Source organism: Primulina tabacum, chromosome 13 (assembly GCF_025594145.1).
Source record: "Primulina tabacum isolate GXHZ01 chromosome 13, ASM2559414v2, whole genome shotgun sequence".
Lineage (NCBI taxonomy): Eukaryota > Viridiplantae > Streptophyta > Magnoliopsida > Lamiales > Gesneriaceae > Primulina > Primulina tabacum.
In genome coordinates, this window is record NC_134562.1 from 28,866,249 (window position 1) to 28,887,779 (window position 21,531).

At 32.4% G+C, this 21,531-nt stretch overlaps 3 protein-coding genes and 1 non-coding gene across 8 annotated transcripts; 1 reads left to right on the forward strand and 3 right to left on the reverse strand.

Annotated features, from left to right (window-relative positions):
- Positions 1–861: 861 nt before the first annotated feature.
- Positions 862–2,171, forward strand: LOC142522466 (protein BIG GRAIN 1-like E). Its single transcript, XM_075625886.1, has one exon. It carries the CDS (start codon positions 899–901, stop codon positions 1,925–1,927), a length of 1,029 nt encoding a protein of 342 aa, XP_075482001.1. The 5' UTR covers positions 862–898; the 3' UTR covers positions 1,928–2,171.
- An 808-nt stretch (positions 2,172–2,979) lies between these two features.
- LOC142522986 (putative UDP-arabinopyranose mutase 2) lies at positions 2,980–5,226 on the reverse strand. 2 transcript variants are annotated; one of them, XM_075626613.1, is made up of 4 exons: positions 5,179–5,226; positions 3,842–4,092; positions 3,581–3,749; positions 2,980–3,466 (listed from the first exon to the last, which is right to left on the reverse strand). In XM_075626613.1, exons 1-4 carry the CDS (start codon positions 5,224–5,226, stop codon positions 3,128–3,130), a joined length of 807 nt encoding a protein of 268 aa, XP_075482728.1. In that variant the 3' UTR covers positions 2,980–3,127. The 2 variants fall into 2 exon arrangements, with proteins under 2 accessions (XP_075482728.1, XP_075482729.1); XM_075626614.1 differs by lacking the exon at positions 5,179–5,226 and adding an exon at positions 4,562–4,585.
- A 5,181-nt stretch (positions 5,227–10,407) lies between these two features.
- Positions 10,408–10,568, reverse strand: LOC142523487 (U1 spliceosomal RNA). Its single transcript, XR_012814678.1, has one exon. It is a non-coding gene; the product is annotated as a U1 spliceosomal RNA (small nuclear RNA).
- A 1,594-nt stretch (positions 10,569–12,162) lies between these two features.
- LOC142522461 (pre-mRNA-splicing factor ATP-dependent RNA helicase DEAH10) lies at positions 12,163–20,522 on the reverse strand. 4 transcript variants are annotated; one of them, XM_075625879.1, is made up of 12 exons: positions 20,268–20,522; positions 20,000–20,046; positions 19,376–19,456; positions 18,366–18,582; positions 16,884–17,295; positions 15,854–16,057; positions 14,542–14,702; positions 13,828–14,013; positions 13,305–13,536; positions 12,964–13,163; positions 12,658–12,792; positions 12,163–12,495 (listed from the first exon to the last, which is right to left on the reverse strand). In XM_075625879.1, exons 1-12 carry the CDS (start codon positions 20,348–20,350, stop codon positions 12,315–12,317), a joined length of 2,139 nt encoding a protein of 712 aa, XP_075481994.1. In that variant the 5' UTR covers positions 20,351–20,522; the 3' UTR covers positions 12,163–12,314. The 4 variants fall into 4 exon arrangements, with proteins under 4 accessions (XP_075481994.1, XP_075481997.1, XP_075481996.1 ...); XM_075625882.1 differs by having other exon boundaries at positions 18,366–18,542; positions 19,376–19,448; positions 20,268–20,334; XM_075625881.1 differs by having other exon boundaries at positions 19,376–19,448; positions 20,268–20,334.
- Between the last annotated feature and the right edge of the window lie 1,009 nt (positions 20,523–21,531).

The following is a 21,531-nucleotide window of genomic DNA, read 5'->3' on the forward strand; positions in this document are numbered from 1 at the left end:
GTTAGATCATATTAAAACTAATAAATTGGCAATTCTACATGTTTACTTAAAATGTATATTGCATATAATAGAAGCATTAAAAGGAAAACAACACAAAACAAGAAAATGGGTATGGAAAAGGAAAGGACTTTATTTAATTAAAGTTCAAGTGGGTTCTCACCAACCATGAGGAAAATAAACAATTATACATAGTACATGTTCAACAACAAAAAATAGGTTTAATTTTGCATTGTATGGTTGTACTTATTTAATGTTAATGTGAAATATATCCCCTGCGAATTAAAAAAAAAAAAAAAACTAGAGAAATTAAAGCATTTATGCCTTCATGTAACTAATAAACCATGTATAATTGGGAAAATTGCGATTTTCGTATTTGACAAAAACTTGTGTGAGACAGTCTCACGGGTCGTATTTGTGATACAGAGTCTCTTATTTGGGTCATCCATGAAAAAGTATTATTTTTTATGCTAAGACTATTATTTTTTATTGTGAATATCACAAATAAAGATCCGTGAGACCGTCTCACAAGATACCTACTATTCGTATTTTATGTGTCTTTCTTGTTGCAGTTTTTGTCATTTAAGTTATCATAATTAAATTTTAGTTATACGACTTTCAATTTTTAGCAATTTTTCTTCTTTTTCGCTAATATGACATTACGTACGTGAGAGTTATGCAGGTAGATCATGACCAAAATTGCGAATAACACAAAGATAATGATCAAGAATGAAATTTGATATATAGATTATCAAAATCGCAAAGCTACAAATATTCATTACTAAAATTATAATTTTCATGTATAATTATTGATTTGAAATAAATTTGCTATAAAAAAAAAAAGACCCTTTACACCATTATTCTCAATCATTTCAAGCACCTAAATGATTCTCCATTTTATATGCTTTATTATTTATTTACACCTCGTGTTATCTTGAATGCTCTCCAAACATCATCGTACATTTCCACTTACACCATGTCCGTTGTCAAAGGCCTTTCTTCATCAGATTCTTGCAGGAATCCATTCCAAAGGAGGAATGATTCCGGCGAACTCGAAATTTTCGAGGCAGCTCGGTATTTCTCCGGTGCCAATGAGAATCCAGCTTATGTTTACGCTGCAAAGTATGATCAATATTTCATCAGAAACGGTACACGAGTGAGCCCCGACATGCCAAAAAGAGGTTCATCGATCACACATGATCATTCCCTGGAAAAGCAAATAATGAAGGAAAACAAGAAATACAAGCAGCCAAGCTCTCCGGGAGCAAGATTGGCAAGTTTCTTGAATTCTTTGTTCAATCAGAAGTATCTGAAGAAGAAGAAGAAACAAAAATCCAGCGGCAAGATTAATGATATCGAAGACGAAAACCCCGGTGGATTAAGGAGAAAAAGAAGAAACAGTTTGGGACATTTTCCTGTCACAAATGCTGCAAGTTCTGGTCCTGATTGGAGGTCCATTTTTTCAGCCTCGAATTCTGGTTTTACCACACCTCATGCTAAAACTCCCACAAAATCATGCAAAGAACTTGTCGAGAGTGATCACTTCAGGCCTGGTACTGTCAAGATTAATGAGCTACACAATGAGAAAAGAAGCACAAACTACAACTGGATCGATGAGAGATTCAGCTTCAGAAATGGGATTTCGGAGAAAACTTCAAGAAGTGGATCAAGCTTCGAGTTTTCAGGGCATGGTATAAGATTTGCCACAACTTGGGGATTCCATGATTCTTCATCAGAAGGAAGAGAAATCAGCAAATTCAGTGATGCTGATGATCATGGCGCAGAAAGCGATTCAAGTTCTGATCTGTTCGATCTACCGAATTATGGCTCAAATTTCTGCTCGAGAACTGGTCTGCCTGTTTATGAAACAACCAAATTGGATCGCATTAAGAGAAGTTCACTCATTGCCAATGCTGCCACGGTTCCGTAACTATTTGGTCGACGAACTAATCCGCGATATTATTCAGATTCCGGTTACATCAGATGTACATTGGAATGTGTTCATGTTAAAAAAAAAAAAAAGAAGTTACCTGGTTGAGGATTCTGATAGTATATAGTGTGATTTCTTGAGATCATGCTTTGTATTATTGTGGGAATATCTGTTACTTTTGTAAAGATCGGGCCAAATCAAGATTCTGAGATATATTTTTGCCTTAAAATGGTTGTTCACAAATTTCTGATCTTAATATATAGTTCGGAATATGTTTGATTGCCTTTCTACAATGAAATTCCATGTAAGCTAAAACAATAAATTGGATTTAAACTAAAACAACGAATTAGAATTTTTCGCAGCAAAGAAAATGAGTCATACCGACGGAAGTGACAGAGCAAGCACAGCGAAATATAGAAAAGCCAGCATAGCGAGTTGTTTGATACCAACACGACACACCAATTTCATGTCAGGAGAGCTGTTAAATGTGGTACTCTGACTATTATACCACAAACTATATTTTTGGTGAGCGGTTTCGATTATCACAACTTGCAAGGTAATGCAATTATTCACCGGATAAATTGTTGGGAAATAATAATTATCCTATTAAGATAACAATTGAAATATCTTAAACTATTGTATCTTAAATTATTGTACAGTTTAAAATGTATTATTACTAACTATAACTTTTGGCTCGATCTTATACTTTAGATACGCACTCACAGTCGTATAGACAGATTCCAGGCAAGGCTTTTAATAAGGACGTCTTGCAAGAACATTGGTTGAGACTTGATGTACTCGGAGTAGTAGGAGCTAACAAGGCTCGGCGAGGGTATGTTGTTTACACTCCCGGTAGAGTAGACTCCAAACGGCAGAGACAAAACTCGATTCGGTGAGGAGCAAAAACCCCCTTTAGTAAAATGTAAAACCCAATCTTGCATCAATCAGTTGAATCAACAGAAGTGCAATTTTTTCCTCCATAATGGATCAATTCGAAATTGTAGAAAAGAAATACTCAACTGGATTCAATGACAATAATTGCAAGACATGAGTGAAATAAAATTGTCTAATATGCATTGAAAACAAAAATGGTATGTCAACATGGAAAGGAGAAAAAAATAACAATCCTGAATCATAAAAATACTCTCTCAACTTGAAGTTTTAAATAATAAGTAAATACTTGCTCAAGATGTATAAAATCTATTTGGCAACGTCATTTGGAAGATTAGCAGAGTCGCCGGAAGGGTTAAGCTCATCCCAAGCTTCTATCCACGTAACCATAGCATCCGCTAACTTAGTGAAGTAGGGATCGACAGCTGAAAGTTTGTCCTTCACTTGTTTAGCCATTTCGATGTAACAGTGTTGCACGGTCGTGCATTCTTTAGGGAGCGATAAGTTCTGGAAGAACGGGATAATGTCCTCTTGCCAATAAATTCCTTTGTACTCTTTCTTCAGATTGACAAACGGGTTGCTGGCTTTGCTATGCCAGATATAAGGCAGGCCGGTCTTGACACCGTAACCCAAGTGATCGCAAATCACCTGAAAGTTACATGACTAATCAACTTCCGCTCCACAACCATAAAGACAACTACTATTCCAAGAATCGATTGATATCATAAGATCATTAAAAATGTAAAAGTAATGTAAAGCAACCTTGGTGCACCAGCCAGCCCACATGTCATCGTATCGCCCAATTGGCTGACCATCCCCCATGAGTCCAAAGTACATTGCTGGTCCAATCAGGTCACGGTTGAATCCCAAGTTCATACCACACATAGGGAAAATGGTACCCTTTGGAATGGTCATAACAGCATCTACATATCTGGGACGATTGCAAAATGAGCAAAACTAAGGTTAAAACCAGAGAATTCATTTTTAAGAAACTTTTCACGGTTTTAGCAAGTTTCATCATACCTGGTGTTCCTCTCACGGGGCTTAACAAGCTGCGTAGGTGCATCGTAATCAGGGATATTGAGCCAAAGACCGTGAGAAACAGCAGTGGGGACACCCTCACGGAGACTGAAAGGATACCCGCGAACAAAGTCTGCACCCTCCCTGTATGGGTCGTAAAGAGTGTTAAAGAAGTTTGGGGTTGATGGAGTTAAGAGATTCTTGATGTGCTGCTCGAGGGCATTGATATCTTTCCCAGATGGGTCTTTGGCAACCTGCACATCGATGAGGAAAAGACACAGTAATTGCAGATCAGAATACAAGATTCCATAATACAAGATGTCTGCTCCTATAGGTAAAAAGTTAGCTAAATTAGGGATGAATGTAAAAAAAGGGGAATTTTCCTCCTCTTAAAACTGACATAATTTGAATCCATAAAAAAGACAGGACTATGAACTGTTCAACTGTTTAGGACCTTATTGATGCAGTTAAAGACACAAGCACGTAACAAGCTTCAGATGTGACAAAAGCCAGGATACAAATTTAAGACACTCATTGAAGGATGCGATCTAAGAATTCAGAGTTAGAAGTTTATGCAACTTCAGATTCACAATTCTCAGACATCGAGCAACAAGTGGATACTACTTGACTGTCGCTCATTTATGCACGTTCAGATATCAGCCTTGCGATCAGCACAAATATACGGCATGTCTACAACAACTTATTTCATAAAAACATACTTACGCTAGGCATATACACTAATCAAGATCTATATACATTCGAACAATAAGACAACATCAAAAATCCGGAAGGGAAACATATGCTAACTAATGATGCACTAGCACAAGGAAACAAAAGGTGACATATAGCAAGCAGATCAGGTTGACATATAGCAGATCAGGGGCACCACCAACATCCACTCTATTCCCTCAAATCGAAAAAATATTTCAAAACGTAATTATTATATAATTGACCCCTCCAATCCACTAGGATCACCCACAATCTTTAATCGGAAATAAATATCTAAATGACTTCACCAAAATTCAAATTTAATCATTCCTACGTCAAATCAAATTTAAATTTAAACAAAAAGACCGCCAAAAAAATAACACCACCTCAAATTGAAACATGAAAACTACTTAAATCCAAATACCCAATTCTAAAAAATCCTCCAAAATCCAATATTTCCAGACTCCAAAACCCCACACCAACATAAAGATCCAGTCTTTCTCTTCAACTGAGACAGAAAATCTAAACTCAACAAGCAATTTTTCAAAATAAAAGAAACCAACAAGCCAAGATCAAACTTCCAACACCAGAACCAACGAATAAAACAAAGATCCAAAACACAGGATACTTAGAAAGCAATCATCATCAATGGTATAAATATACTTCTTCTTGGAAACCATGTTATTTAATATTTTAGAGACCATGAAAAACTAAATATATATAAAAAGAACCCAAAATCGTAACCGAAATTAAATGAAATAATATCATTAATACAAACTTTTAAGAGGATATTATCTACACTCCACTTTTTTAGATACAATTCATATTTATTTTTTACTCTAAAATTCCTAATAGTTTCTCAAATGATTTTTTAAATATTGATATAAACATATAATTTTTTGATATAATTTTTTTATTATAAGAAAATATTAAAATTAATTCATACAAACTCTTATGAGATTGTCTCATGAGTCAATTTGTGAGACGGGTCATCTAACAAGGCTCATGAAAAAAATATTGTTTTATGTCAAAATTATTATTTTTCACTCAAGATATGAATCGAATCGACTCGTCTCATGAATATAAATCTGTGAGACCGTCTTATATTAGACTTACTCAAACTAATTTAGGTAAATTTATTTTTTTCTACTTTGAGTTATTTGTTGTAAATATATTGACAAATAGTTTAATTAGACTATTGATTTCTAATTTTTTTAAATATCATAACATATTATTGTAAAATAATCACGTTGTTATTATTTTTTTCTTAAAAAATATATTTTTTTATCTAATTTTAAGATAATTTATTTCTTTTCGAATAATAATTTTAATTTTTATTTATAATATTTATTCATTTAATTTAACGAATTGAAAAAAATTAGTACATGTGTATAATTCGTAATTATCATGTGTATCATTATAGATTTGAGTTTATCGAATAAATTTATCTTTAATGAAATAATAAATATTTGTACTTTTTTACTTTAATGTAAATTATTATTTTAATTGCATATATAAAAAAATAAATATATTTTTATTTAATCTATTTCAAAATCAATACATTTAAATAATTATATGAGAAAGAACGAGAAAAATAATATTTAAAAATAAATAAATTAATAATATTGGAAATTGAAATATTGTAAATATATCACTATTCACTAATTCACATTTATTTTATTTTTAGCATGAAATTTTTGACGGAAACTTAATATATAACAGCAACTTTATTTTTATATATATACTTTTATTTGTTTAGAAGAGATGAAATTTATTAAAAGAATTATTTTAATTTGATTAGACATTTTCTTTGTTTTTTTTTTTATTTGCTTGAATATATGTTGCCATAGAAAGTCATTATGGGATTTAATGGATTTGAGTGAATATCCTTTTTCTCGACAAAGAGTTAAAAATGGAATATTTTTATTAGTAACTATCAATCGTTAATTGTTAAAAAATAATCGAAATATAATATTTGAACTACTGTATAGTTTATGAGATTTGGGCTTAACTATTACCAGTTATACGTTTGGACAAAAATACAGCCAAAATCAAGGATTCGATATCCAAAATTGAACGAGTGCAAATAGTGGAAGAAATTAAAGTTAATTAACGATAAAGATACAGGCAAAATCAAAGGTTCGTTACAACGAGCATTCTACTATTTAAAAGATCAAAATATGATGTTTGATCATTTTATGATCAAAAGATTTGTGTTTCACCGGAAGTAAATCTAGATGTAGTTATAACCTATATACACTTGACGCTGACTCTCATTTAATTATTTTTATTATTATTATTATCTGATACTCCAAATTCTTTAATTTTATGCCATGCATGTGATATACTACAAATTTTATTAAATTGACAATGCTTGCTCCTGCAGTCGATATAATACTCAATATGATTCTATAATAATTTTTTTTTTCGAAATTCATCATATAACAGTAAAATTTGATATATCAATTATGCATAATTTCTAAATCAGATAATAAATGTTTGTTTACCATACACTTCACGTTGTCCAAATGCTTAAACTTAGAAAAACTGGAAAATGTAAAATAATTATCTTATAATAATACACAAAAATATGTCTGTCACATTAATATTAATGAAATATTTTTTTAAAAAAAAGTATGATAAAATGTTCATTTCCAGTCAAATTAATGGAAACGAGTGAGACATGTGAATGAAAAATCAATAAAATGATACTTCGGGACAATGCAAATAATTAAGCTTGCATTAATATCTTGTAGAACCTAGTGCTTCTTGTTTTAGTAAAAGTTATAGTTTGTGGCAATAGTGTAACTCAAATCTTTTAAACCATACAGCAGCTCAAATACTACGTTTCGATTGTTCTATCCAACAAAGACAATTATTGCATCGAATATATACAATGCAGAGTCATTAAATATAAAATTATATAAAAATACAACGGACACTTGGACCCACTACGGTACGCATACTTTCAATTATTCTAACATTAATTTTTATTTAAAGTTTCACTTTAGAAGAGGAATATCTGTTGTGTGCGCTAGTTAAAGTTTCACTTTAGAAGAGGAATATTTATACGTGACATGTGTGTGTAAACAAATTATATTATATTTAAATAAAAGTGAAATTTTAAATATATTATATTTTTATAAATGTATAATCATTTTATAATAAATTTCTCATCAATTATATGCATATTTGAATTTAATTTTATATTGCATTTTAGTTTTCGTTAAGAAGGTGTAATGTAAAACTTTTCACTTTATTATTTATTAAAAAACAGTTTCGTGGGAGGGGGCATATCTGATAAAATAAAATTTGGCATGTTTTAGATATTAAAATTAGTTAATATATATGTGTATAATCGTATAGTTGATGAAAATAGTGCAACCCAAATATTTCAGATCGCATGATTCCCTTTCTTTTCCTCTGTTTATCTTGTGTATCAATTTTTTTTACTATTTTTCTTTCTTTCTTCCTTTCCATCATTTCTTCCATTTTCAAGGTTGTATCCCTTTTTTCCAGTAGAATGGGTGGCACTCAGAGTGACGGGAATCTACAAATGAATGAGAACTCGATCAATATAAAAAAATATGTTAGAGTTTTATCAGCTCCGATATGGTACGATACAATTTGAGGCGATGGAAGGCAATGAGATAGACGGTCGAGGGCTGCCTACACACTCTAGCTCATGGGCAAATCTACTTACATTCGAGGGATGCAGCTGTCCTAAAAAAAAAAAAAAAACTATTAGCATAATTATGTTTTACATTTTTTGCATCCCCTTTAGCTCCGTCTTTGGATTCTCTATTGAAAAAAGTTTTTCATTTTGTTCTGCACATGAAGTTATGGACCTAAATATGAATGTAAAGTTCATAGTTCCCGGGCGTCGAAAACGAAGAAATGAGGAAAAGACCAACTTGGTTCATTTTCTTTATGACTTGCTTTGTGTTGTTTTAGATAAAGAACTTTCGGAGCTTAAGAGTCGTTTCGATGAGATAAATATTGAATTAATTCATTGTGTGGGATGCCTTAATCCTATGGACTAATCTTCTCCTTTCAAATAGGAAAATCTCATCAGTTTGCTCGATTATATCCTAAGGATTTATGTACGTACATACGATCTTGTATCACTCGATAATTCAACTTGACGATGATATTATTTATGTGCGTAAAAGCAGTTCATTTTCAGTAGTTGATCAGGTTACAGATCTTGCTACAAAATGGTGGAAACAAGAAGACCTGTGGTCTATCTTTTGGTTTACATGTTTGATTGTTACTTTAATATTGACTTTATCAGTTGCTCTCAGATTGCATTGGCCATTAAACCAAATGATTGTGACCAATGCTTTTCTTCAAGGGCATCTAGATGACAAGATTTACATGGTTGTTCCCCAAGGATTTAGCGGTCGGGGGGGAATCGAAGGTGTTTAGACTACTTAAATCCTTATTCGGCCTCAAACAAGTGTCACGACAGTGGAACTAAAAAATATTTCGCATCTTGTGATATATGCGGAAATTCTGCAATAAAAGAATGATCACTCCTTGTTCGTCAAGAGAGTTGACATTGTTACCACTATTTTGCTAGACTATATGAATGACATAATGAATAACATGCAACTGTGAAGATTCATGCTTAGGCCATATTTCCAGACCAAGATCAAAGTCGAGGACTTGGGACCGCTTAAATATTTCTTAGGTATTGAAGCGGCATGATCGATGCGATCATGGACAAGCACCTAAGGAGGTGTGTGCTCTGTTGGAATTTCCGGAGGGACCAATTATGTTAGGGCACCGCTTCGGAGGTCAGATCCACCTGCAAGTTAGCATCAAAAAGAGAGATTCATAGAGGGAAGTTACAGAACGACAGGGAGGAGAGGGCTGAATTCTGGGAGCTACCCCTTTTCTTTTATTTGGTATAAGCGAGTTTAAATCATATAGGACATATTTGGTATAAGAGAATCTCATCTCAATCCTTGTTATTAACAATTATAATCATATAATCATGAAAATAATAATTTTATCAAACAAATTATTATCATTTATTTTTATATATAGTAATTATGCTAATATTAATAAATAAAATAATAACTTAATGATCACATAAAAATATATAATACAATAAAATAATTGTTATTTAATATTTTATGTAAGGACAATAATTTAATAAATGAAATATTAGTTATAAAAACAAAATTAAGTTCAATAGTTTTATTAATTTTATAATAATTAATAGAGTATTAATAATTTTATTATTTTTAATAATTAACAATATTTTGAAATTTAATTAAAAAATTATTTGACAATTAAAAATAATAATTTCATTAAATTCATGTTTCATTATTTTAGGTACCAATAAATAATCCTACCATTTCATTCATATTCTCATTCTAAAGTTGATTTTATTCCTAACTTTTTTCATAAAATTGAAAAAATTGATTTCATTCAAAACTTATTTCATTCCAGTATTTCAATATCTTAATCACAAGGAAAATATATATAATGACACACTAATAATAATAGATTATTAGAAACAATTTAGAACTTGAAAATATATTCATTTAACAAAAAATATATTTTTATTGCATTTATAATATAAATATAAAATTTATTCTACCAACAATTTGAAATAGTTTCATTATATTAATAATCTCACTTGAGTTACTACTATTTTGGTTGAATTATAAAATTACTTACTAACAACGCAAAATCATACCAAAATTTACATCTTTTAAACGGTATAATTTTCACGGTCAAAATAACACAGCTCAAAATGCTAACTTCCAAGTAAATAACAAGTTCAGCTATTTGGGCCACAAACTAGCCAGCCCCGATATCGGGCCAACTTAAATTTTGCACTAAATTAGGCAGGGGCCGCGCGGACGCAGGCCCCCTCTACCACAAATTATGACGTAGGCTCGACCACTTGGGCCGACCTTAGGCGGGCGCCCCTCCTAAGTGCAATGGAAGTCGCCAACCTAGACCATGGGCCTTCTTGATCACCCATTGATCCCGTCCAGGTAAGTATGGAACAACTTGTCCCCCGGTCCATTTTTATAGTACAGCTCCCGCAATCCAAATATCTCAAACTCGATGTGGGACAATTAGTTTACTGCAGCTTTCACATAAAATTTGTGTGTGTGTTTTTTCCCTCCTTTCGCAGCTTAATATGTGAAAATCAATCACACATTTTCAAAAACTATGAAAGTTTGGACAATAATAATAAAGTGGTATGATACATAATTAGATCAAACTCGACATCTTAATTTAACGGTGAACCGGAACCGGACAAAAACCGAAACCGGAAACATATAGTTTGGTTTCATCAAAATCGGAAACTTATATTTTGATAATATTATTAAAAATAAGATATTGAAACATTATTAATATATGAAACGAAACTGTGAATTGATCTTAAGTTTTATCGTTTCAGTATATATTTTTTAAATTTAATAAGTGATTGAATATTTATTTTTATATTCCAGTACATTAAACAATAAACTATATATATGATTTTCATAATATATGATATTTTAAAAAATTAATTTACGTTCATGTCTAAACTTATTATAAAAAAAGGATTAACCTATTATTCAAATAGTGAAGACCGGTGTATTATCTTTAGTTTAGCATATGGTTCATTTAAACAATTTAAATATCATTCCATTTATATCATAAGATTCCAATAATATAATTTCTAACAAATCAAATAAAGTTTTCAACCTAATTTAGATTTCCATAATTTTATGCAAAATATAGAAAGCTTTATATATTTAAAAATTAAGCCTAATACAAAAAATAAATAAAAAAAATTTGAAAATTGAGAATGAGTAAATTTAAAACTTACAAACGAAAAATTGTTAAGTCGTTAGGCTGGGCTTAGCCCCATCCATATAGGGAGATGTGGTTGTTAGTTTACTGTGGTAAATTAGTTTGATTATCTTATAAATAGTAATGTTATTATTCACTTTTAATTTTTTTTTAAGGAATAAATTTCAGTCAAAGCCACCAAATCCTAGAGATTCAATATCAATTCAGAACTCTTTGTTCGTGCCTATATAAAACTGTGTTTTATAGAAGGGAATATGATGGAAAAGGGTGGAAATGGATTAAGTAGGTTCAAAATCTCTGAGGCTCCGTTTGGTATGTGTGATGAGATAAGTAAATGATTAGCAATTAGAATGATTAAAAAATGAGAGATATTGATTAATAGTATGTTGGGATAAATAACATGGTATTTGATATGATTTTAAAATGATAGATTCATTTTGTAGACTTTATTTTAATGACCAAAATGCCCCAAATGTTAATAAATAAATATTTTTAAAATAATTTAATAGATAATTAAATATTTATAATTATAATTTACATTTATTAAAATCAATTTAAATCAATAAACAAAATAAATTAGAATTTAATAAATATTATTTTCATAAAAGAATTAATTAACAAGATTAAAAATTTATAAAAATTTAATTTAAAATAAATTTGCATTACAATTTATTTTTTAAAAATGATTGAAAATAATAAAAATATATGAAATTAATTTATAAAAAATATAATAAAAATTTATTTTATTAGAAAAGAGAACCAGTAATAATAGGTGACCTAACACAAACGGCTAGAAAAAGATGTATTTTACCCTTTAAATTTTGATGCAAGAAAAAGGTATAAATAAATTCCCAGAAAAGCATATACAACACCTTTGGTATTATTACAGAAACCAAGAAGTTTTTCCATTCACGGGATGTTTGTATACATGGGGATAAACCAACTAGTGCATGGCATAACATTGAGGAGCTAACTCAGCTAACCACAAGTAATCTATTCTAGAAGCGTTGCGTACGTAATTTTGGTTTGTTCGAACGAGTTCATCGAAGATTATGCACTCTGGTTTCGTACGGAATAGTACAGAAGACGGGTGAATATGCACCATCAAACCACTTGACAAAGCCCTGTCAAACGATGAATTCAGATCTTGATATGTCAAATAGGAGGCTTTCAGAAATTGTCGTAACGACATAAATTCTGAACGTTTTAACGAGTAGTTCGTGATATCATAAAGAATATATCACGATCTTAATAACATTGAATCTGTCTGTCTGTCTGAAAATTACCTGTAAGTACCGTCAGGCTGCTTCAACGCTGCATTAAGGAAAAACGAAGCAGCGAGACATCTGCGGAACACAAGCACGTCATCTCCACATGAAGTGATGCTCAGACCCATCTGTTTGGCATTCTTCCGTATTTGACTAACAATGAAGTGACAAAGCAAACAAGGTAAATATATCTAGAGAAAATTCATTCCTAGTGTAACATAAGACATTTACAAAAAAGATTAAAATAATGCAGTTTGCATCGACCGATACTAATAAAGAACTATTTATTTGCTTTGGGATAACACGCAGGTAACCATAACCAACCTGTGGATATCACGAGCATGCTTTAGCGAGCGACCATTAATAAAGTTTTCCTTGCACCATTTTCGGAGTTTCTTTTCAGCCTTTTCTTCACTGCTTATCAGCTTGTTCTTTTGCAAGAACTCATCAGAAACACGATAAACGTTCAGTAATGTCAAATGATCCCCCTCGGGACTGGAGAAGCTTCTCAAAGCAGTTCGTGACTACATACCAGAAAATATCATTTCAACATTATAAGATGATAACAAGTGTTAAGTTCGCCATTTCTTCAGAGTCTAGAAAGCCACCATTTTTAATTGATCTTCGATAATATATGCAAAAACAAATGAAAGTATGGAACAAACCTCTTCCAACTTCTCACGCGGAGCATAAAATATAGATTCAACCGAGAGCATTGCAACAATTATTAACATTTCTTCTAAGCATTTAAATTGATTGGCAACAACAAGTGCCTTGGAATAAATAGGATCCAATGGAAGCCTGGCCATTTGATGTCCAACTGGATCGGATAATTGACCAGCTTCTGTTAGAGCACCTAACAAGAATAACAGCTCCAGTGACTTGATGATGGCAATCCTGTATGAATATAAATTGAAATAGTAAATAGCTGGCACTTTTTTACTAGAGCTGGAAACACGGATTTGTTCCAGAAAAATTGACCGCGATAGCAAAAGACTGAAACGAGTATGAAATGATTAATGATAACAGCAAACATCGATGCCCAAATAAAGGCAACAGTTGGTGGTAAAACTAGAAATTCGGGATGTAGAGTTCATAAAAGTTGGAAAAAAATGTGTCCGCCAGCTCAGTGACTATTTAGACAGAAAAACATTTACTTAAAAATATGATATCTGTATTCACAATCACCTGGAAGGTTCTTCAATGAAGTTAAACCCAATAATATCATCAATGCCTAGTGCTTTAAGTTGTAAGATAACATTTGAGAGGTTGGATCTCTTGATTTCCGGTGTAGTGGAATCTTTGAGCTTCTCAAATTCACTCTCTGGATAAAGGCGGAAGCATTTTCCAGGCCCTTCACGACCTGCACGTCCACTACAATAGGATTTATAAGATTTTGTTATTTGAAATTTCTTTCATCTAAACAGAGATGAGTCAACAATGCCCTTTCACTTTCCCAATCTTCATATTTCACTTTCAGACCTCAAAAACAAACTTGAGCGAAGGCCAGGGGGATAGTAATCTCATCATAAACATAACATCCTAAGATACACGTGAATATCAGTTTCAAAAATTTCAAAAGTTCTGCATTGTTTTCTTTTTCTAAAAGAAGGGGAAAAAAATTAACATCTAATCCATAACATACATGTGTAAAAAAAAATCAAATACATGTACCTGATCTCTCACTAAACACAAAGAAAAAAATGAAAAAGAGTAACTCGCAACTGCATGATGCCCAAGATATATTAAATCATATTCATCAACTATTTTCGCCCACAATCAGGTACACATTTCAAGAAGGAATCAGAGTGACATTATCACCGAATCTGAAGGACACGTTACAAGCATGATTTTTTGATTTCACAAAGAGCATGCAAGGGTGGCTCAAATATAATGCCCTACCTCCTTTGAAGAGCTTGAGCTTTTGAAGTTTTGACAATGATCAATGGCTCAATCCCTGTGGAAGCATCATATGACCGCATTTTCACCATTCCTGGGTCGATGACATACTTGATTCCAGGTATTGTCACTGAAGTCTCGGCAATATTGGTTGCTAATATTACCTAAACAGCAAAGAAAATGCAAGCAATTCATTATTACATAATGCCAGCAGCCATGGTTGGGTTTCTGGATATAGATGATTACTACAACATGGATACCTATGGATACAATGGAAGTAAGCGCGCCTGAGTGAATTTTTTTAAATTACTTGTTTAAAACAAAAAGCTTAGACCCAAACTCTAGCAACCCATCGCCCCAACACCGGAATCAAAAGATGAGAGCTGTGAACAGAAGAACGAGATGAGAACGTCTACCTCTAAAACAACCAGAAAGACCAATTTCACATATTTTGGGTGAAGAGGAAGAAAAAATTGATGTTGATCAAGAAAATAATGAAGACCGAGAAGAACACAAGTCCAAAAGTTCTAGGGACTCTGATGATTCGATGGAAGAAGATGAACTTGATTTTGACGATCGAAGAATTTTAATCATGTTACTAATTATTATGAACTTATTAATTTTTTTTTTGTTTTGTGTGAAATTATGAGCTAATTATTTCATATTTAATATATTTATTCTAAGATAAATATATATTTTTTAAAATTTGAAAATGTGTGTCTTGCTTCGGTAAGGCGCACACCTCGCCTTGCGTCTCAGGCTCCTTGACCTTTGTGCGCATCGGTGCGCCTTTGACAACTATGTTTAGAACTCAATGAAAAATGATTAAAGCATTTTAAAGAGTTTTTTTAAAAAAAATAAAAAAAAATTAAGCGCTTCTTTTGAATGAGCTACTGTGTACAAAAATATCCTATATGTGATCCTTTTGTAAAAGAAGCATATATATTGAATTCCTCGGGGATGGACAATCCTTGCACTTACACTAGAACTAAGTTCATAAAAATGAAAACTACACAGCTTCAAAATACAATATTGGTCCAAGAGACGCAAAAACACCAATCATAAGTATCATGTACCATTAAGTACTTAACTTTCATTTTTAAAACTTCTACATATTCCAGTAAAGGAAAAAAGGTTAGCTATCTGTAAAAGGGTTAATCTAAGAGGAAAATAAAATATCTTTCTCCAACAATTAAGCATACCAGAATATGAGAAACAAAATTATTTCTACGATTAACGATAAATCACATGACTATAATAGCCAGTCTAAAAATTTCATAGAGGATATCTGGAGTAAAAACCAAAGAAAATTTACCTTGCGAAACCCAAGGGGTGCGGGGCTGAAAACTTTCATCTGTTTCTCTGATGGAAGAGATGCAAACATTGGAAAGATAAGAAGTTTGCGCTTGCCCTCAGGCAACTTTGGAAGGCGCTCATGAATAAGTCTCTGAATGGATTCTATCTCTTCTTGGCCTGTCAAGAACACAAGTATATCGCCTGGACCTTCCTCAAGATGTATCTAGAATGACAAAGAACGGATTAAAAATATAAGCAACATACACATGTGATGCCCAACCAAACAAGGTTTATAACAAAAGAATCAAATCAGTGGAATCCATAAAACTTTCCTCAATTAGAAGAAGTGATAGGATCCAGAAAAAAAGATACTGAATTGATGAAGAATTTGGAAAACAAATTAAAAAACTTGTCAGGTTGATCTACTGCAAAGCAGAAGTTTCACAGCTCTATAAGACGTCACCAAGCAGATACCTGATGGAAAACACAATATATCCTACCAACATAAAAACCCAAACGGGTAACCTGTGGTGCTATCTACTTGATTTTGCTTCACTTTAAAACCTTACTTTTTTTAAGGGCACTCTAAACTAATTATTTAGTCTTTATTTAAAGGAAAGCTAAAAAATTCCCTCTGAAAAGTGAGGATCTACATCATTTTGCATACCCACAACGCCTAAGACGATTGATACTGACACTCCTCCAACTAAAACCAAAAGACATAAATCAAATAAAAGAACCAAAGAATAGATAACATAGTTTCGCATGAAGCCTTACAATATACTCACTGATTTCATCAGCAAACAGCAATAATTCAGATGAAAATGGATTGCAAAACCACATAATATTCTCATTAAATATTTTGCCCGAGTTATGAGTTGTTTGTGTAATGGGAGAACCTACCATAAGGAAATGGCAAGAACTGAGCCTTTCCAATTGGGTTTCTTATAGGAATATCATAATTCTGAAATAAATATTGTCATCCAAAATTTTTTGGAACAGATGAATCAATACATTATGTAATTATCAACTTGAGTATTTATAACAACCTGGAATATGGTAATCAAGGCTGCATCCACATAATCAGTCTCAGGTTGATGAGTGTATAGCATGTCAACAGGATATTGACGGCCCACGACATGGACGGCTTTTGCACCCCCAAAGAACTCAGAAAAAACTTGTGCATCCAGACTGGCCGACATGATAATTAACTTCAACGGAGATAACTTTTTGTCTCGACAATGCTTGAGCCAGCCGGTACACTGGATATCATTCCCTTTTAGTATGCCGTTCTCAGATTTTGTAAGATCACCATTTACAATGTTACTGGCACCTTGAGACCTTATTTTTTGTACGTTCTTCAACAAACCAAGCAGTACATCAGTCTGAACTGTTCTCTCATGAGCCTCATCAACAATAATAACAGAATATTTAGAAAGATGTGGATCCAATAATGCTTCCCTGCATGCATATTCAATCATTATCAGTTCGTTAGGGAGATTCTATTTTAGAATAAGTTAATAACAAGTCCCAAGCAGCAAATGTAATATTAGTCATCAAACAATGATGATTTCAGAGATATCATATATGTGATTATCCTATGCGTACAACTCATATTACATACGTATTGATAATTTCATAATTGTCGAATTTTGTGCAAAAATCGACAGGAGATTTGCATTTGACTCCCCTATAACAGGTAAAAGTAGTGTATAACCCCCTCAATGAAATAAATAGGCTAATAAACGCTCTACCTTTTAAATTTGAGGCTCAAAACAACCCGTGCCTGGAATTATTTGTACACGCGCTGGAATGCGTCTGGTCATTTTTTGACCTTTTTGTTGCGAAAATTGACATAAATGCCCCAAAACCCAAAAATAAAACAATTAGTTGATTTCTTCTCAGGCTATGGCAAAATTGGCCGTAAAACCTACTTCTAACCCATTAATGGAATTCTCAAGCTAACCCATTATCCGGAACTGGCATGGTTTCCTCAACCCAAAAATTCTTTCTGATAAAGTTTTTCCTCAGACTCTTATTTTACAAACATTAAAATTCCTGAACATAAAGTCGCAATTTCCCTCATAAACCCTTTTTTGATAATGTCAAGTTGTTAACTAATCTTTAATCAACGAACACTTACTTCAAGCCATAACCCATCGATGAGTCCATTGTTGGATGAACATTTTTTTATTTGTCAGTTTGGGATTTCTTCGTTCAAATTTTTGACTTCGCGATTTGGAATGTTTTCATCTGGTTGAAGATTTCTGAATACGGTTTCACGCTTGGTTCTTTAGGTATGTAAATGTATTGATATAGATTTAAGGGTACAATAGTCAATTTTGTTATGAATCTCCTAAAATAGAGTAGGGCAAGTAGCCTCTGTTTGGAAAAGCTTGAGATTAAAATGCCTATTAATTTAGTCCAAGGGAATATATGCCACATCAGGTAACACGGGGTGTTGTAATGCCATTTGCCCCAAAAATAACCTGAGTAAAAAAGAAAACAGAGGGTAGTCAAGGTCCCTCTACCTCAATAACAAGCCATCTGTCATGTATTTAATCCTTGTTGAACTAGAAGTCACGTCCTCAAATCTGACAGCATATCCAACTTTTTGTCCCAATGCGACGGCACATTCCTCTGCAACCCGTTTTGCAACAGTCACAGCAGCAACACGTCTAGGTTGAGTTATTCCGATGAGTCCACCACTGCGACAGAATCCTCCATTAAAAAGATACTGGGGTAACTCTGCCAAAGCATTATATATTTCAAATAGATGAAAAATTATATGAAAGAGATACAAATTACTAAAACCTTCATGTATGGATCCTAGCAGAGGAATGTATCAATAAATTTCCCCGACACTCTATAGAATATGGATTCATAAACTGATATTGGGATGAGAATCCAGCTTGTGCAGGAAAATTCACGGCGTACAGTATACTACATATAATTAAGGAAAAAGGGTAGAAGATGTAGCATGTTATGAATGCTTAATTGCTTATTAAAGTCTATCTGAGACAAGTTAAATCTGATAATTTCATATCAACTGAAGACCAGCTGAACAATAAAATAGATAGAAACTAGATTAAATGTAAAATTATTTCCTTCAGGATAACAGAATTTATTACTTGGTCAAATTGGTTCTCTCCCTCTTTTCTTTTCTTTTTGCCTTTGCATGGGTGAATGTCTAAATGGTAATGGATAGAGTATATGTAATGTTTATCAAGGACAGATCCCAAGACAAAGCAAACATATCGTTTATTTAGAGATTTTGAATTTTAAGTAGGATCATGGGAAGCTCTAGACAAGAAATTCTCTTTTTTCATTTGATGGATAAAATTGATTACATTATAAAAACTCAGGTGGTCAATCCTCTCCACGTCTAGCTGTACATAGATAAGAAAAAACAGGTAAAAAAACTCTACATGTCTATCTCTAACTGGATACTGGACAATAAGATAAAGAAAGATTGTCTTAACTACTAAGAGTATACAATGACTGCCTTTGAACAACATTCAATATAATCATAAACACTTACGAGTTGTCTTTCCACTGCCAGTTTCACCAACAACAATTAGTACATCATTCTTGTGAACCTCCTCCAGGAGTCTCTGTTCAACTGAAAAAAGTAAAAAAGCAGATAAACAAAAGCACACATGGAAATAGCACATCACATCCTGCAACTACAGAAATATACGTAGGCAGTAGGTGTGGTGCAGGTCGGGTTGACAAATTAAAACAGTACTTTCAATTCATCAAATGATATTGCATGTGTGTTATTCAGATTATAGATCATTTTCCAAAACTTTCTCACTTTTCGCTCTAAAATAAACACAACTATACTAACACAAATCATCCTATCACGCCCAGCTTTTTAGTTAGGAGGCCAAAATCAAAATCCGCAAACACAAAACTTGTTCCAACCATTTATGGCCAAGCCATTATCTCTAATCACTTGCAAAACGTTTCAGCATAACGCAAGTCTAAAGGGCATTCCAGCAATGCCATATCCATAACAAGCAGTCAACTTGAGCTGCCAATTGCTCGCCAGCAAGTCAAGATAAAAAATCTGATTTTTATTCAATCGGAAAAAGGAAGTCTTCCTTTCTATCAGCAAAGATGACTGAACTACGAAACGTATTAAAGTAAAAACAACGTCCACCTGCAGCAATTGGCAGTGCTTTCTTGTGTTGCTCAATCTTTTGCCTCCTGCAATATAAAAGAACACCAGGCAACTAAAAAAATTAATGACCCGACGCTAAATCTAAAACTGGAACAAAACGCACAATTTTTTGATTTTCTCAATGTTGTTGCCACCTGCTATATAACTCCAGGCCCATTGAAAAACAACACCCACATGCTGAAATTCAAAATTTATAAAATGAAAGTGTCCACAATTTATTTATGCATACTGATCGGTTACAAAGCACCTGATTAAAGCGTCGGATTTGGGTTCCTTTAGCGTGTTGATATCTGAAGCAGGAGTGGAGTTATTAGAAGCCATAGAAGGCATTGCCCGCAATTAAACACCGTCACTGTGCGGAGGAGGAGACAATTGGACGGCGACCGAGGAGGAGACGGCGGCGAGAAAGAATAATAAACAGTAAGATAGCAGGGTTGGGGTTCTCTTGGAATACAGTGAATAACGTGGGTAAATTGAAATAGGGGAAAATCATCTGCTTGAGTGGGCAGCGGTCGCATAAAAAGTTTAAAATATATTTTTTACTATAAAATATTTTAATAAATTATACTAAATTTAATTTAATTTATATTATGTAAAGTAGTGCAGTTCCGTAGGAACATTATACCTATCATATCAAATAATGCATACTGTATATTATATCAAAAATTATCATATCAAAAGTATTTATATCGATATTGTATCGAAAATTTCGTTATACTGAATCTAATAGTTAATACAACGATCTTTTCTTTATTAATAATATAGGTTTTTTGAAAATAAAATGTTTTTAAGATGGAAAAGATAAACAAAACAAATATTTATCATCGTTGATTTTTTTTTCTATTTGTTACATATAAATCATCAATCAATTCAGATCTTATTTAGTTATATATCTTGTCAAATTTCAATTTTAATGTTTTTTTATTTAGTTTTTCTCAATTTGTTCATATTCACTAGGACCGTTAATTTGAAAGTACACATGTCATCGCTGTGTCAATGTCACATTAGTGTTGCATCGATATCACATCAATGTCGCGTCGAAAAAAAGACTAAAATTGAAGGGAAAAAAAACAAAATAACATATAAAGATTGAAATTTTACAAAATAGTTGCATAAAATAAAAAAATTATAAATAGACAATCATACAATACTCATAAATATAATTTTCCATCAGTAAATTACAAGACCGTATTTTCGTTAGTTCACATTGTAGTTAAATCCAAAGTTAGTCGACGTCCAACTAGACCGACTCAATATGAATGTGCTATGAGTAATGCTACATGTACTACTTAATTTGTACTACAATTCTTATAACACAAAAAATCCAATGCAAAAATTCAATTTAACAAAATCTCATGATAAATTCAATACAAAATATAATGAGATAATAACAAAATCTCGCGATATAATTGTTGTAAATATCGATGCATCACATTTTTTGTGATACTTTTAGGGTTATTCATATATTTATTTAATCGTGTTCTAATGCTTCATATCTCTTAGTATAAAAG